The sequence below is a fragment of the Oryzias latipes genome, chromosome 20, assembly GCF_002234675.1.
Source record: "Oryzias latipes chromosome 20, ASM223467v1".
In the NCBI taxonomy this organism is placed as follows: domain Eukaryota; kingdom Metazoa; phylum Chordata; class Actinopteri; order Beloniformes; family Adrianichthyidae; genus Oryzias; species Oryzias latipes.
In genome coordinates, this window is record NC_019878.2 from 19,826,758 (window position 1) to 19,844,553 (window position 17,796).

Sequence of the window (17,796 nt, forward strand, 5' to 3'; positions counted from 1 at the left end):
TATCCTCCTGTGACCTGATAAATGACAGCTCAACACAAGAAAAAGCTTGCGGCAGGTGAAGAATTAACTCTGACAACAGGGAACAATGCACAGCAGTTATTTTTGGATCTCAAAAAGAGCTGGAGAACACTTCCTGCCCACAGACACTCTTCATCACAGAGGTGTGCACATGGAATGATGTCAACGGTCTTGTGATTGTTGATTTTAACCAACGTTTTAATACATGAAATTCCTGCTGGTAATTTAATGAAAAAAAAAAAGGTTTGACTAGTCTAAGACAGATTTAGGGTAGCGCATAGTTTTCAAGGGTCAAATGATGTAAGAAACGAGGAAAAACCTGGTGACATAATGTGACGGAAAAATTGCTAAATGTTTGACGCTCTTCCTCCCACTGTGGTTTCCATGGAGATGGCCCATGACAATTCCCTCTCTGTTGCTAGGGACTTTCCCCTTAGCAACGAGACAGACCGAGACACGTAACAGTTGATTGATTTATCAAGATGAGGTGCTGAGCCATCCAGAGAAAGAAGAGTGATGGATCACAAAGCACTTTAATATAGCTTCATGCGTACTTGCAATACTGAGGCAATAAAAACAACAAATGGTGAGGCTGAGAGGTCGGAGAAAAACCGTTTCCCCCAAGAATTTGTTTTAGAGATGAAGTAAAATGCATACGAAATGCAAAATGATGTTCTGCTGATTAAATACCTTCCTAAAACTTAAATAAATGTAAGTCTAAACTATAAAATTCCCAAATCACTAAGTTTATAAAACCTTAAGGACACATTTCTACAATTCCATGACATTGTTGCCTAAAAAAGCTGTGTCTGGATAAGCATCATGTAGACAGGAATAAAGAAGATTTTCAGCTTTAAAAGGTGCAGAGCTCCAGATCCAGACGCCGTCTCTCCTCCCACTGTGACGGATAGAGCGACACCTGGCCGCGCTAAAGCTGTTTAAACTGTGAAAGCTAATGCTCTGGGATAACAGGAGCCAAGAATAAAGCCAGTCAGCAAAGCGTTTCTAAAAGACTGTACATTGAAAGAGATGCAGACGGACCCTGGAGACAAATTATGTTGCATTGGAACAGGTGTATTAGCTGAGCAACTTATGAAAATGGATAGGCTCAAATCAACACAGCGAGACCGGCCAGATGCAATCTGCTAATGAAGAAAGGTACACAAGTGATCAGGATATGATTAATGAAGTGTTTACGGATTATTCTGGCCTTTAGAACATGTCAGCTGGGCCTTTGAAATGGTAATTATATTTATGCATGCATATGTAAATGGTGAAATTAATAAAGATAAAACACAGATAGATCAAAACAGGCTGCCTAATAGTTTTAACTGTAAATGAGTAGAATTTTACCTCTTTCTATAACAATTACTCTCATTTCCATTAGATATCTTTATTTACTGAGCATTTCCTTTTTGATTAATTGTGGATTTTGCCTTTTCAGCTCTGCTTCTGCAAAGTGTTGACTAAAATGTTCTTCCAATCAATAGCAGGGGCATCTAAATCTTTCATTTTTATTATTTTTTGTTTTGTTTTTAGGGACAATGTGGACCGTATTAAGATGACAATAAATCCAAGAGCAGGCAATATATCCAGCGATCAATACAACACTCTTAGTTAAGACTTTTAATAGGAAAAAACCAGTGCCCCCAGGGAGACGAGCAGCACTTATCCAGTGTACTTAAGGCTTTTGCTTATTAAACTAGTAAGGTATAGACTCTCGAGAGCCGCTTAAAATTATAAATGCTTTTTCAGATAATTACGTGTTCTTTTAGAGAAAAAAACTGTAGAATTCCCCTGAAAATCTATAGAAGATGTATCAAATATGTGGCTTATGGAGGGACAGAGATGGGTTATAAAGTTATCTTAGAGTTATAAAGTTATAAAAAAAGATTCCTCTTTTGGTTCCATGTGGGAAAAGTTTGTTTTTTAATAGCTGCTGCCAGATTTTTTCAAGCATTATCCTGTAGGTTTTTCTTTGTAATGAATGCATCACATTTCATTTTTAGAGTTTAAAGCATCAGCTAGCTTTCAGCCTCATTTCAATACTGTTCACTAGCAAATTTCAGTCAGGCTGGCCAAAGAAGCTCCTCCTTCAAGCCCCTTCCTGCCCCTCGCCATCCTGCATGGCAACAGAAGAAAACGGCAGGCCAAGCCCAGAATAAACCAGGTTACTCCTTCAGGGACGTGGTGGAGAGAGAAAGTGGCAGACCCACTTGCTCCCACCCATCCTCTGTCTGTGGTGTAGCTGCCACTTATCAGGAGTCCAGAGAAAAACAGATTGTAACACTTAGACGTTTCAGGCAATGCAGTTGCAATTTTCTGACAATAAATAAAGGTCTAAACCAAACATGTTCATGTTCTAAAGAAGTGTAATGTTTTCAAATAAGGGAATAAAGGAAGAGGAAAATCACAATTGACCTATTTTATTACCTTTCATGTTGGCCTTATGTGATCAGATTAAGTAAGATTTTCCTCCTTTTAGATATTTATCTGAAGAGTTGTCAGCAATTTCCTTCTACGCTTCCAGATTTAGTAAAGTAGTTTCTCTGTAACTCTTTTACGAGCTGCTTTCTCATTCCCTTGCTCCACTGAAACAGGGTTAATATGGAAATAAGGGCTCTGTATTTATTTCTCTAGTACACAACAGACCCAAACCCTTCCTACTAACTCTTTAGGCTCTTTACCATCCTTAAAATGTCTGTAAAACAAACTTTTTTGCATTTTTTTTTGTAACTTTTATTGTGGCATAACATGCGTCTTCTTTGGACTAAAAAAAGATTTGCGTTGATACCATTTATTATATGATCCTTTATTATTAAGAATGAAATCAAACAGATGTGAAAGCATCTGGTTGAGCATTTGTCTGATCTGTCTCTAGAATCTGGTTTATGATGATCACTGTTGGGACAGTTTGACAATCTTTATCTTGGTAATGAATTTGATTTTTTTCCCTTTTTCTTTTTAATGTATAGCAGAATCAACTTCATTATTGCAGGGAGGTATTCTGTGTGTAACTAACTAAAAACTTTATATGTTAAGAGATATGTCCTAGTTAAATTACCAGTTTTTCCTCTTAAAATAAAACAAACCACAATTTAAACCCTTCAAATTAAAAGCTCATTTAGTGAAAATAGAGCTTATTTTTTGAACATTGAATTAGTATTTTACATTCATTTTAGAAGGTGAGGCTCATATTAGTTTTCACATTTATGCCTCAAGCTCTGAAATGGATGTTGTGTTTTTCAGAACCAAATCCGTTCAACAACTAATAAGTTCAAATTGTGCCAAAGGCTTAAAAGTCATTTAACTTTTATCATAGTTTTAAGAAGAAAAAAAACTACCAAATAAGCCAAGCTGTCTCTTTGGCTGGCACAATCTTCTCCATGTTTGTACAGCGTAAATACTTTTTATTATTATGTTATAAATTTTTAAAATTATCCTTTGATCTGTCAAATATGTCCCAATGATTTAGGAATTAATTTTTATGGATTGTGACATCCCTTTTTTTATTTTTTATATATATACAGTATATATCTATTATGCTATTTCAAACTCAACTTAAACAAAATCCTTTTAGCTCTTATATGCATTTGGAGTTCACTTTAAACTTTGAAGTGGTCTAAAAAGAACAAACATATGTTATTCCTTTATCTTAGCCTGCAGTGCTTCTCCATATACAGGTGTAACTGTATCATCACTTGCTAAAACGTTCTACAGCGGGAGAATCCATTAACCTTTTCTCAATGGCTCTGTGATAAAGAAGATCCTCAATATCAATGAATTATCAATACTGAATGCCATGGCGGTGAACGAGTCTGACATTTCCCTCGGATTCATCGGTAAACAGGTTGTCATGGCAACCTGTCAGCCAGACCAATCCATCTTTCATGACAAGATGGGTTGTGATCATTTGTGGCTGGTGGAAACCACGACATATGAATGAGAACATGTTCCACTTAATTGATTGTCACCATTTGGTTTATTTATTCTGACATCAGTCATAGTTTGGATGAAACATGCAGAAAGCTGAAAAGCAGATCTACAGGTCAACCATCTGCTTTAAATCTTTAAATTACAACATATTTTTTGATTTTAAGAGTTTAGTTAAATTCAGTTTTGATAGTAAAGATTAGGATAGTATAAGATGGCCACTGCAGTTTCTGTGTTTAAAGAAATTAATTCACAACATAGGATGTAATTATTATTACTATTTGAGACGCAAAAGGCCAACGCCTTCCAGTTTGGTGTTAAACATCTAACACTTCTAGGAACAACCCGAAGCACTAACAGAGCAGCGTTCAAGAAACAGATCTATACATTTCCAACTTGTGTGTTAAAAGTATCCCTAAGAGCTTAGCCATCATTTGCTTAATAACCAAGGCTGTAAATGAACATTTACAATGTGTCATGAGGAGAAACGGGCGGACATGGATTTTCTCAGTAGGACTTACCATTGACGCAGAACTCGTAGGGGGCGCAGAGCTCAACTTGAAACAGACACCCTGGAGGTCAGAAAAAAAAGAGAGGAAAACCAATTACAGCTGCACTTGTCACGGTAATGTCAGCCCAGTTGAAAAAAAAAGTAAGAAAATGCTGCACAAAATTAGCTAAATGTCGCAATTTCTTCAAGACGTCATCAGTCCATGAGAGTACAGCTCAGTAGTACATTAACTCTGGCTGTGGGCCTCGCTGCTAATGGCTCAGCCATCAATCATCAATTAGTGAAACTTCTTCTTACGCAGTCTCAGTCACTAATAGCTCCAGTCCATGGGCAATGTTTCCATATATGAATGTTGCATGAATATTAATGAACTTTTACGCTTGGACTAAGAAAGGCTGTTCCAGACTAATAAATGAACAGATGGCAGGAACATTATAACCGACTGTTCGCTGCCTTCATATCTCACTTGGGGGATTAGCAGCAAACCACAGAGGACTCTTTGTTCTGCTGGAAGATCAGCACAGGTGATTCTGCACATTTAAACATTTTATGTTGGTCTCCTACAAACAGCAAAGGCTTTTTGTCTTCATCATTTCTGTCCCTCTCCTCATGAGTAGTGGCGCTGTTGGCTCAGTGGCCTTGATGGACAGAAATGAGCCGCTCGTGACGGTCAATAACGAGCAGGAGGGGAGCGCCGTCAGACCTCCTTTATAATGAGGAGAGATTGGAGAGGCGAGTCTCTTAATCGATCGACACAGAAATAACACAATCAGGACAGGTGTGGCTAAGACGGAAAGTTTTAAGCATCGATGCTGGTCCAACTTTTCTTTCGTGACACTTTCTGCATGACGACTCTGTTCTGTTTTCCTTTCAAGGACGGATCTACAGACTGCAGGAACCTAATTATACAGACACAATGAAAAGTAATTTTGTTGTGGAGCTGAGGGGACATTTCAGGGCATTATTCTTTTTGGAGGTAATGGCTTCAATATGTCAGCAAAATGGTTATTTAATGATGCAGAGTGAAGCATCATCGCATAAATGCAAGGTCATTCGACGCTGTGGAGCAAAAGCAGAATGTCCTGAACTGGAGGCGAGTCAACTGGATCTTCCTAAACAAACAACCTCAATTGCTAGTTCATGAACAAGTAATTGTGTTATTTGTGTTCATCAATAAAAGATCTATCAAAAACAGCTGGGGAAAAAAAAGGAGAACACTTTTTCCCCATGAGATGTACACAAAGTGTTGGACTGTACATAAGAACAGGACTGAGTGACCCCTGCCCCCTCACATTCCAAACAGGAAGTAGTCGCTGGTCCCAAGAAGCCAAAATCACATTTTTTTTTATATGTTCTTACTAATCCTATTTTTTTTTTTCATAATATTGTTTCTGTAGTGCAAATTATTCAACTGGCCAATCAGTTGCCCCAAAAAAAGGTCACCATGTTCAAAATGTTTGACAGTTTTTGTGTCAAGTGATCCAACAAGCTCAATCCTAATTGGTGAGAGTGATTGCCATAGAAATGTTGACTGAGACTGCCTGGTTCCAACATGGCGACGACCATGTCACGAAAAAAATGCAGACGAAATTGACTTTGATTGTATCCAAATTCCTTCACTACTCACTATATGGCGTTTGCCATTTTGTAGTTCTGTCCGAATCTACAATTCATAAATTGAGTGCCCTAGAAATTTCCCAGACGTCTCTATGGAAAGCCAGTGTGCATCGATGCTCACTAGATTGGCGAATGTAGACCACAATGCATTGTGTTTGACCACTTTTTCATGTGAAAATAATGTATTTGGATTTATTTTTGTAAACCTAGGTTTTCAACATCAAAACACAGTGCATTCATATATAGTCTTTGTAAAATTGTTCATATTTATTATGTTTTAAATCACTAACTTTATATTTGATGTTTTAAAAAAGAAATAAAACAAAAGTAGTGAGAACTTATTTTGAATTGCTTTTAAAATCCAGGGCACTAGACAGTCCAGCATCAGAGTTTTTTAGTAGTTAGGGAGTTAGAAGCGAATTCGGGCGAAGCCTTCATTACGTTGGGACTGGAAGTAAAGGAGTCTAAGGGTGATGTCACACTCGCCCGGTCCAGTTCTCATTCAGCATGTAGGTTACAAATAAATTCAGACTAATTCACCATGTGTCCTGCAATATTTATATTAGGAACATTTTCCTGAAGTTAAATTTATTTTGTTGTCCAAAAACCTCTTAGGGACGTTTCTTTTAGCATCTAGAAAACAAATTGTTAAAAGTTTGTTTCTCTGAAATATCAAATTTATTGAATCCATTTCACAAAAATTGGAATTTTAAATGACAACTTTGATTTTAAGACTTTCGGTTTTTTTTGCTAGCAACAAATTGAACCTGAACTTCACTACAAAACATTGAACATAAATGCATCATTATTGCTTCATTTCACTGTATTTGGGGTTTACAAGCAGCATTTTGCTTTCAACATTTTTACAGCAATAGCCATGCAGCTTGATCTAAATGTCTTTTGTCATTTGTCCTGTGTGATTTATTCCTCGTTTAAACATTTTTAAACATTTCATAAACAGGATTTTTCTTTTTTTACTGATTATTTTTTGCTTTTAGTTGAGCCACTTAAAATTGCCCAACAAATTGATTCAAGCGTAAAATGCCGAGAAAAGGAGCAGCTTTGTGTCAAAAGCATAAAGAGAAGGAGGATAGCCATGTGGGAAGCCTTGAATCCTTAATCCTTTTTAAATTGTTATTGTAAAGAAATAAAGACATTGAAGTTAAAAGAAACCTTCAGGAAACTTTCTAACCTAATAGAAAATCTGTTTGAATGCGGTTATCAATGACCTGCTGCATTTTTTTTAAATTGCACTGCTTTTCTATAGTCTCCTCACATTTATTGCTGAAATTTTAATTATAGACAGTTCAGTTTGAAATTCTAAAGCTACACAAACATATTGTGCAAAACTGACTGAAGTAGTCATCCCAAAAGTTTTCACTGGAATCTCTGGTAAAGGTTTATTTGAAATTACATCTAATTTAAATTGGGCCTAAAATTAATGATTAGATCATTTTTATAGTAATGTATCCAAAGACAAATGTCAGCTAAAATTATAATTGCTTACTTAGCTAATTAATATTTGACGAAACATATTTTTCAACAGTTTTTTTATTTCTGGTTATGACTAAAGATTTAAAATCAGCAAATATTTCAAAACAGAGAAAGATTAATTTTACAACTGTGATATATTTATGGCCCGCAGCACTCAGAGTGCAAGGACCATATTGTAATTAAAGCTTGTTCTTTGTTTTGATCCAGTTTTAAGGTATTAAAGTATTTCAATGATTAAAATATAAAGTACAGAAGTGTCATATTCAACTATGATCCATAACACTTGCTAAAAACAGTCAATTCTAAAGGCTTTTTTGAAAAGTCCTACATCATTTTTCAGAGCAAATAAGTTTGTCCCACTTTAAGCTCTCAGTCAACATTAATTGCCAGCAGAAGCACTAATCTTTATTCAACAGCTATTAAATGATCAGAACATTTAAATTTAGCTGGAAGTTGAGTACAATGAGGAGACCAAACTTTTGTGAAGATCTCATTTGAAGCGGAGGTCTGGGATTCACACGGCCCCTCTTGACTGTGCATCTCTGCCCTCTGCAATTAGTGTCAACCCTTTCAATGTTACCTTCTCATCACTTCCTGCTTAATTCAATGGTTCTCTGGAAAGCCTTGTCAGCTCTCAATATTAATTATGACTTGCAACAAATGACCTGTTCAAGCATAGTTGGTCTGGAATTGAGTGTGCATGCACGTGCGTGCGCGTGAGTCCGGCACAGGCATGCCAGATAGCACTGATAATACGTCCTTTCTTTGGATTATTAAAATGGCACCTTTTAATTTAAATGCAATCACAGTAGGAACTGTGAAACGCAGAAAAGTGTGAAGGGAGACGATGAAGAAAGCTGCTGCAGCAAAGAAGGGACTGTGTATTTGAGAAGAGATTTTTACAAAAGGAGCAGCTGCGTTGCAACATTCGACTTTCAGCAAACACATTTCGCTAATATAATATTCCTGCTAAATCCCGTGGAGACCTGAGGTCATGTTGCCATGTCAACCACATTGAGAACACAAATGAATCTCACAACATAAGATACCGGTTAGTGCGGGTTCAATTAGAGTTATTTTTTCAAAAATTGAATAGTTGTTATATTTGCACATTTATAAACGTGTTCTTTTGTTTTTAGCCTTAAATTCTTATTTTTACTGGCACATACTAGATTTACAGCACTTTGTCTAAAATGTGTGAAGTGCATTATAAATAAAGTTATGTTGATACAAAGTTTGCAATCCTCTGATGTGAGGTAGGTAGGATGTAGGTAAAACTATTTCTGCCACTCTAAAAAAAATGCTGTTTATCACAAGTTATAAAGCAATTCATAAAATACTGAACTGCAGCATTTCAGAAATTGTCTCTAGAAACCTTTAAGAAACTGTAGGGAACTTCATATTTGAAATTAATTTTTATTAATGACATTATTTAGAATTTCCATATGACACGGATGCATTTTCTTCCTAATAAAGATATAGGAGTGAGGACCCTTAGCAATTTAAATTTAACGTAGTCACACTTGTAGGCCATCTTTTGGCATAAAAGGGATTGTCAGGTCAGTAATAATGGGATAAATTAATTTCAAAAATAAATGTTAGCAGCCTCACTGAGTGGGAGAGATCTGCAGGTGTTCCAAATGGGCAGAAGGTCCACTTCCCAAAATAGATGCCGTTTGACCCACTTTATAAATACAGGGAAAATCCAGATGGATCAGTTGGGTGGATGCTGTGAGTCACTTGACAGTTTTTCATCAGCGCTGTGACTGCGGTGGTGTGCGAGGTAAAGACAAAAACGCATACAGCTCCACTCAACAGGAAATGAGAAGAAACTCTTCAATGAATGCACACAGAATTTTGATTACTTCCCAGTGGCTCGCATCTTTCTCCAACGCAGCACATGACTCCTCCTCATAGCGCGCCCCTGCACTTTAAACTGTAACTGAGGGCAGCAAGGCTCTACAAGGAGGCGAGTGCACAGACACTGAAGCACTCTTAACCTTCAGCTAAAATCTCACAGCGTGTCAGGGATAAAACGGCGTCAAGATCTTTCCTCAGGGACGTTTAATCATGAAGGAGGGGAAAACTCTTAAAGGCCATTTTGGACAAAAATAAAACAGATACACTTGAGCGACTCGGATCTTTTAACTGAATAATAATAGCAGCATATTGATCTCACAGTCACCACTGCAATATTTTAATAATGGTTCTCAGCATGGATTTAGGTCTGAGCAACCTGACTGTGATTGGCTGACCTTGCCTGAAACATTAAATATGTCCCAATGATTCGAAAGCCAAGGCTGAGCAAGAGGTCTGTGCCACTTTCTGTGTCACATGTAGCTGGTCAGTGCCATTGCACCATCTGCAATGTCTGAGAGGCCAAGGAGCGTGCTGGAAGCCTGGCAAGGTGGTCGGCCCCTCCCAAAGCTCGCTGCAGAGAAAGACATTTCATTCACCCTCTGGGACCAACAGTGTATCTTTTACCATAAATACAATCCACTTCCAAGGACGCCTGAGTCATTTCTAATTTCTAATGGTGCACACCTCTACCACTAGCCAAAAAAGTCATTTTAAAACATTGCATCAGTTGACAACACTAATAAAACTACAAGGGAATCTGCAGCTGGAGCAGAAACAGCGGATAACATCACCTTCAAGCAAATTAGCATTAGCTTAACACCCTGTCTGCAAATTTAAACAGCTTGCGTCATTAAGGCCCTCTTTCTTTTGTTAAAATAAAAAAAAGCCTTCGAGCTCTTTTGCTCCAGCAGGGTTGTTGACGTTAAAAGCTGAATGTCACGAGTTTGCAGCTGAGCTCAATTCAAAATTATCATCTACTTGTTATCCCCCATGTTTATTGAAAAAGAATTTAGTGTTAGCACAGCTGTTTATGCAAAAAAAAAAATTAAATAGAACAGATGATAATCTGTTGGTTTTGTTTTTGTCTTGTGTGTTAATATGAGATTGCATCCAACTAACTATTGTTAAAGTAAGAAAACGGTACATTTTTTAAAAAGAACAGCTAAAAACCAAGGCAAAATAATAAAAAATGTCAAAACAAAAAGCTGAGATTAAAAATCGAAGAGATATTTTGGAACAGAATAAGAATAACAGTTTTTTTTATTTTTTTCAAAAATGCAAAAATTCCCAATAATTTTTCATTTTTATTCAAAGGTAGCATTTTCTTTTACTGACTCTAGTACTTTAAATATTCGTATTAAAATTACGTCAGAAGTAGCCCAAATTGGTAAAATGACAATGTGCAATTTCCCCCCCCAAAAAATTGTTTTTGGATTCAAGAGCACAAAAGCTAAAATCAAATGGCTACAGCCTGTAGGTGATTTCAGATTCAATTTTTAAATTGGTCCCTATAAACCCGCTATATGAAAAATTAAAATGACAATGCTTCATTATTTTTACAGGTATTATAAATATTTCGATGACCACTAATAATAAATAATAACTAATAAATAATTCCACAGTCCCACAGCTTAATATGGCGATAAAGGAACATATTAAAGAAGACTAATATTAAAAGTTTTGACTGACTTACTTATAGAAATGAAATATTACAACTGCTAACCAAAAATAAATAAATTATTTTTTCGTTTGGACAAACCAAACACAAAATAAAAAAAATTATAAAAAATGTTTTGCCTCAAATACAGAAGGGGTTCATACAAATAGACCCCTTATGTGTCTAAAGCTAACTATCCCTGCTTTTGAAACAGTTAAATCGGTTCAACACAAGATGTCCTCAGCTCTTATCTGTTTGCTCAGCTGCTGAACAAACAAATAAAACAAAAATCTTTGACTATTCACAATTACATTTTACCTTGATCACCACTTTTATTTTACGAAATAAACTTTAGCAGAACAACAGGAATTTAACAACATATCCTTTTTGGGCAAAAACAACACTTGTAATTAACAACGTAGGATTATAGTTGCTGAAGCACAGAAGAGAGCAGAACGGACCTGATATGAGACCACTTGAAACCTGGAGGACTATAATCAAACAATTCTTTCAAAGTTCTGCCAGCTCCAGGTGACAGCCCAGACGATGGCCATGAATTAAAGATGGCAGCAACACCATGGGCAATGCAGGACTCAGAAATAGACTATCTTGACCTTTTCTTTGACTTGCGCTGAGTAATTTAGACATTGGATTTTCTCCCTTTATCTGAGGTGGGAGTGAGTGTTGAAGTACAGAATCAGAGGGAGTTAGGAGTCTGAGCGTTCACTCTCTGGTGCTTTGAGGAGCTCAAACTAATATGACCTCGACCAACATGAGTATAAAAGTTTATCTATGTAGAGCTCCAGCTCAGCCTCAGAAAAAGTGCATTTCTCACAAAACGGAAAAGGAATTAAAGAAACCACTATGTTCCATCTTAATTGTGCCATTTACACATCTTTGCAGTTGAAGCTACTCCTTAGCCACCCTTATTTGAATTCCTGGCCAAATAAAGTCATACAAAAAATTGTGTTCTAAAAAATATGTAAACTTTCACCGACTCTTTCTTCCCTTTGGCTCCTTCTCACAGCCAGTTCCCCTCTTGCTGCACTAAAACCGGTATGGAGTATAAATCAGCAGCTCCAAACGACAAAACAGGCACATTATTTCTTTAATCACAGCCGAAATAGTATTGATTAAGTCTTGTGCTCAACCTGCAGCTTTCTGAATCCTCATTACTGTGTTGTTGTCCTCATTACAAAACTTGGCTCTGCCAAGATGGAGGTGACCTTCAGACTGACCCGTTTCCAAACACCATTTATTTTGAACTCTGAAGCGGCAGGAAAAAAAGGTGAAAACGAGCTGCCCTGCCTTCTTCTTCAAAGATGATTTCACACGTGTCAAAAGGTGATGAATATCAGGTCGATGCAGAGGGGGACAAATAAAACGCATTTTGTCACAGCTGTATGAAAGAAACGACAAGCACTGTTCCAGCAATGCCATGTCATGCTTTTAAACAGGATTTACCAGAATTTAGAAAAAAAAAAACCTTAGCCAAATTACATTCTATCATTTAACCAACAATTCACAGCAAAAATAACCCAGACATTAAAAATAGCCTAAAATTAATTAAATTAATTTACTCTCAATTATAATCCCAAACGTTCCAATTTGAACAAAATGTTCATTTTAACACCATATCAAATTTATTTCAGCTAAGGAACCATTAGATTGCATTGGAGCCAAAAACAACTCAAGCATAACTGTAACAACATGTAGGTCAGACTTGGACAAGCTGGTGCTAAAATGCAAACAGCAGATGCACCGACTAGTTTCTGTCAATTAACTTCCAGGTTGAAGCTTGCTTCAAAACGAAGGCAACGCAAAAACAAACAGCAGAAATATGCAAACAGCAAAAGTACACAGGTATGGCAAACGTAGGATAATTAGCCGTGACATTGATTGGTAAATACATCCACTTACATCTACATACACTTGTAAATAATTCAATTCTTATTCTTAATCATAAGGAGACACATTAACTCTTATGCAAACAGGATAGGACATGAAACTATTAAATATTTAGTCAATAGGAGTTTGATTAATTGGTTGAAAGGGAGTGGGAGGAAGCAAACTTGTATAATTTCACCCCTGTTAATCAATTTTATGAATTACTAGATTAAAAAGATCTCATTTTTGTCTTTTTTCCCCCTTTGTTTAAATAGCTTAAATTGCTTGAAATAAACCCGTCAATTAATCAATTTTCTCAATAACCACTAAAGGCATTTTTTGCAACACAATTTCGGGATTTGTCTGCCTTCATAAAACAAATAAAGAGACTCAAAGTCTGGCTTCAAAATCTTTTTGGCTAGAGGTTGTATTCATGAGGATGATGGCGAGGATAAACATTCATGAAAATGATCATTTTCTTTTATGTTTTTCTCAAAAATGCACACAAATAAGTATAAGCCTGTTGCTTAACATGCAGCCATCAACTCCAAACACCAAGTCACAGGACACCGTCTACTGTCCATCTCTTTTACAGTTATTGATCTAAACCCAACGTACCCCAGCATGGAATATTTATCAGATCATCGATTCACTCACTCCTCTTAAAAACGTAATGTTGTTCATGAGTGAAAAAAACCACTGAAGGGGTGGAAAAAAACATTCTCTCCCTAAAAATGTGTTTTGAACAACTCCTCCTTGACCTAGATCTCTTGGAATCTCCTTGAACCAAAGCAGGAAAGAGCCCTGTGAGATGGATTATTTAAACAGCAGTTTGACACCATTTTTTGGCTATTTCCTCTGCTTCCAACGCACTTCTGAGCATCTGTTAAAGGAAATGGCCTCCTGTCACAACAGCCTTGACAGCATCCAACAACATGACTCCAAAGGAGACTTCCCTCTACCCACTGAGAATCTGTTTATCGCAGCTGCTTGACAGTTTCGTTGACTAAAAGCTTGTTTTAAAAGTATTTGCTGCTCATAATAGAAATCAGAGGTATCATCTAACATCCCACACCAGATTAGAGCACAAAACCAATGCTGATCAATTTATCTGCTGTTGACACAGCAGCTGTTGACACAAACAGGCTTCTGCAAATAAGACACCAAATGCTTGTTCAGCTGTCTCACAACGCCGTGCACCCAGATGGGGTGAGCTGCTGTCAGAAATCTGTCAATAGGTCATGGCAGAGTAAAAGCTGTTATTGACACTTTGGATAAGGAGCACCTTTAAAATTTCCTAAATCCTGAACTCAATGCAAGCCGTCTGAAGCTGGCCTCCTCATTAGATCAGTCGGGATGAGTCGGACATCCCCAGAGAAGTGAAAAAACACACTGTGACCTTTACTGAGAGGGGTTGAGTTAGTTTGGTACACATTATAGTATGATGACAAAGACTAAAGAAAAAAAAAAATTCCAAATAGTGATTTGAAAGGAGACATTTGGGATTGTATGACCTGAAAGCAAAACCTTAACAAGATAAGCTGTGCAGCAACTGAATGCACAAAAAAGTATAAGTTAGAAGAAGTTTTTCAATACAAACATACTCTTAATTTAATGCTTTAACAACTTTACCAAATAAAACACATCATTAACGTTTTAATATATTATTTGTTCTTGTCTGTCATTAAGAAAGCTTAAAATCTTTTTTAAAATGCACTATTTGATTTGGTTGAGCAGGCAGTTAAAGCGTTAAAAAATGTGTTAACTACAATTTTTTCCTAAAATAAAAAGACAATTTTTCTTACACCAGTTCCACATTTTTGACTTAAAGACTTTCCTTTAAACTTATTTCTTTAGGGGCTGTTTTTCCAGTGTATCATCTGATTGCATCATTTCTTTTTTGCTTTCTGTCTTAAGTAAAGTTTGGAAAGTGTCACCACAGGTGTTTACAGCCCCATTCTGTCAATCTCATGTTTTCTTTTACCTCTAGTGTTAAAAAAAAAGGAAAACCTTTTGACACGAAACCAAAATTTGTTTCGAATGTGGAAAAATAAACCAGCTCTAAGTGAAGACTACAACCAATATTACTCACTTTCCCGGTTTCAGTTTTGATGAGAGTTGGGCAACAAAAAGAACTACCTTTAAGTTAAAATGTGCAATATAAAACTGATGTGTTTATGTCAGAAAGCAGATCTTTGAATAGCTTTTAAAATTAAAGTTGTGTTTGAAATCACTTTAGTGAAATTTGAATTTAAGATGAGTGTGCACAAGACATAATTTTATTATTTAATATGCTTTGCTTTGCTGAAAGAAAAAAGATTCAACTGCACTGCAGTAAAATATATTTCGTCACACTGCAGCAGGTTTTGGCCTGTTCTGCTGGTTTAGAGAACTATTTATTTGAGAAAAAAATAATAAACTGTCAATTCTGGTATCTGGTCTGTGACAGAGGCCTGAGGCAAAATGGATGGAGTTAAGAGGTACATCAACCACTTCCAACTTGTCTGGCTATTCTAGGAAATGACTCTTAGCCAGCTGTAATGAAAAGATCCAGAAGCGCAATCTCTTCTTGGACTGGTTACTAGAGATAAGCAGCCTTGTCATATTTTATCTCGGCCATCAAAACGTTCAGTTATGCTTCCATATTTGTGAGTCAAAGAGACCTGTTTTTATCAGCTGAGCTTCAATAAGCTGAGGCAGAATCCTTTAAAGCTTAGGGCGATCAAACTCATCAATATTTAGCAGTAAAAGTTTACATTTCTGTAGTACTCCAGGCTCAGCCTGATCTCTGTGTTCAGACTTGAGTAAGAATGATTGTCTTGCTTATAGCTAGACCGATACGTCTTTTTTTTTTCAAATCTAAAATTCCACTCATAACTTGGGTTTTTAATAGATGAAATATTTCCACAATACTTCTTGTTAAAGTTACAGAACAAAACATGACCTTGCAGCTGGAGATTGGCTCTAACAAGCAGTGGGGTTTTCAGGAGTTGGTATTGGGATTCTGAGCACTGCTAAACCTCAGCAAACAGAAAAGAGATGCTGAACAGAATTTTAACAATCTCCTCCACAACACTGAGGGAAAAGCACTGGAGTGTTGATGCACAACAAAATCCATTTCAGCAAATTTTCCATTGGCTAGACACTACTTGCTATTCAATACAATCATTATTCAAATGACGTTTTTCCAGCCTTAGTTCAAACAAGGTCTTAGCTTCACAGTAACCTTTAAATAAAGGCTTACAGGGATGGCTGCCAATCCTTAACAAACTGCATTTCCTTGAAAAAAAAAATGCTATAACAGGTCACATGATTAAAATCAAATGATGTTTGCTCAATTTTTTTTTTTTAAAGTTAGCTCAGGGGATCAAAGGAGCCCAGATGCTGGTTGGTTGCATTGGGATTCTCTCAATTATTTATCACTGATTTGTGATTTACCTACAGCGCCTCTCAGGGAGAGAGATGACTGGTGCGTCAGGAGAACAGAATGTCGTCATCAAAAGTGACGCAGCATCTTTTCAAGGGCTGGCAAATTGAAATGTGAATAGGCTGGTTTTTCTGGTTTCTGCTAGCCTTGATCCTTTATTAAAATGACTCACTCTTTGCACTAATGGAAAACTGACAGCCTCCAGCTGCAGGAAAGATAAAACCCCAACGCACAATGTCCATTTGATCCTAAACAAATAACTGAACAAAATGTCTCTTGAAAGAAATTAGAATCTAAGAAAATATTAATTTCTTGCTTTTTTTTCTAGGTGGAGAGGTATTGTATGACACTACCAACTCAGTGTTAAGTTAGAAAAGGGTGAACCAACAGCCCATCCTTATCCAGGCATTATTTTGAAGACATTCCAGTTCCACATTAAATTGAATTTTTCTCAAGTAAGGAAATATTTATATTTTTCAACTTTCTAAAAAAACAATGAGTAACTTAAGGGGTTCCTTATTCACAGCATTTTTACCTTCTCACAAGAAGTCAAATCTTTTGGGAAAAGCTCACATCAGCATCCAATTCTTAAAGTTGACTTCAAGCTCCAGATAATCAAACACTTGCTTTTAGGCAGGTGATCCCACCTGTTAATGAATCAGAAATCAAGGGGGGATTGGAAGCACCTGGCTCTTTAAATGCTTTGAAAGGAGTAAAGGCATTTTGGATTTAATATCTTCAAATAAAATCAAAATTGGCCTATTTATGGTTGTGAAGAAATGTTTTCAAAATATTTTCCACATTTGCCAAATTATATTAACTGCAGTTGAATACAACAAAATAATACAATTTCTTTTCATTTCTTCTGTTTCAGCCAATTTTAAATAGTCTCTACAGGAAGACTCACACTCCAGTTTCAAAATCTAGCAGTTTAATTATTGTGACACGTGTTTATGCCTTAAAGCCAAACATCCAATAGGCCACCAACAAAGCCGCCACATACTATTTTTATTTTTTCTTCTCTCTTCGCTCAATATCGTTGGATAGGAAAGTTAGGGCACCAAAATGTATGTTTTTATAGCCTTTGTACAAAACTGAAAAATACTCTTTAAATTTAGACACTACAAATATCAAAGGTTGCTATGAGGGACTATGTCCTGCTGGTTTTATCCAGTTACCCCCATCCTGAGTAATTCAAATTATATGGATCAGGTGTTCTGCCGGTAAGATGCTGAAAGGGATGGAGCAGTTGGAAATGAAACGGGTCAATGGCTTGTGAGCTCTGAAGTCTGTCACCCCTGATCTGTAGTGTTTTCAGAAAACGGTCCAAAAACGCATATACTTGGCCAGCGGCGGCCATGTTGGCATCCAAAGACCTTGTAAAGGCTTGTT

General features: G+C 36.6%; 1 protein-coding gene across 1 annotated transcript in view; it reads right to left on the minus strand.

Moving 5' to 3' along the window:
* Positions 1 to 17,796, minus strand: part of ptprn2 (protein tyrosine phosphatase, receptor type N2) — a 121,434-nt gene that overhangs the window by 102,124 nt on the left and 1,514 nt on the right. The window contains exon 2 of the mRNA XM_020712453.2: positions 4,473 to 4,523. Within this exon, the coding sequence (XP_020568112.1) occupies positions 4,473 to 4,523 (51 nt within the window). The remainder of the gene's footprint in view (positions 1 to 4,472; positions 4,524 to 17,796) is intronic.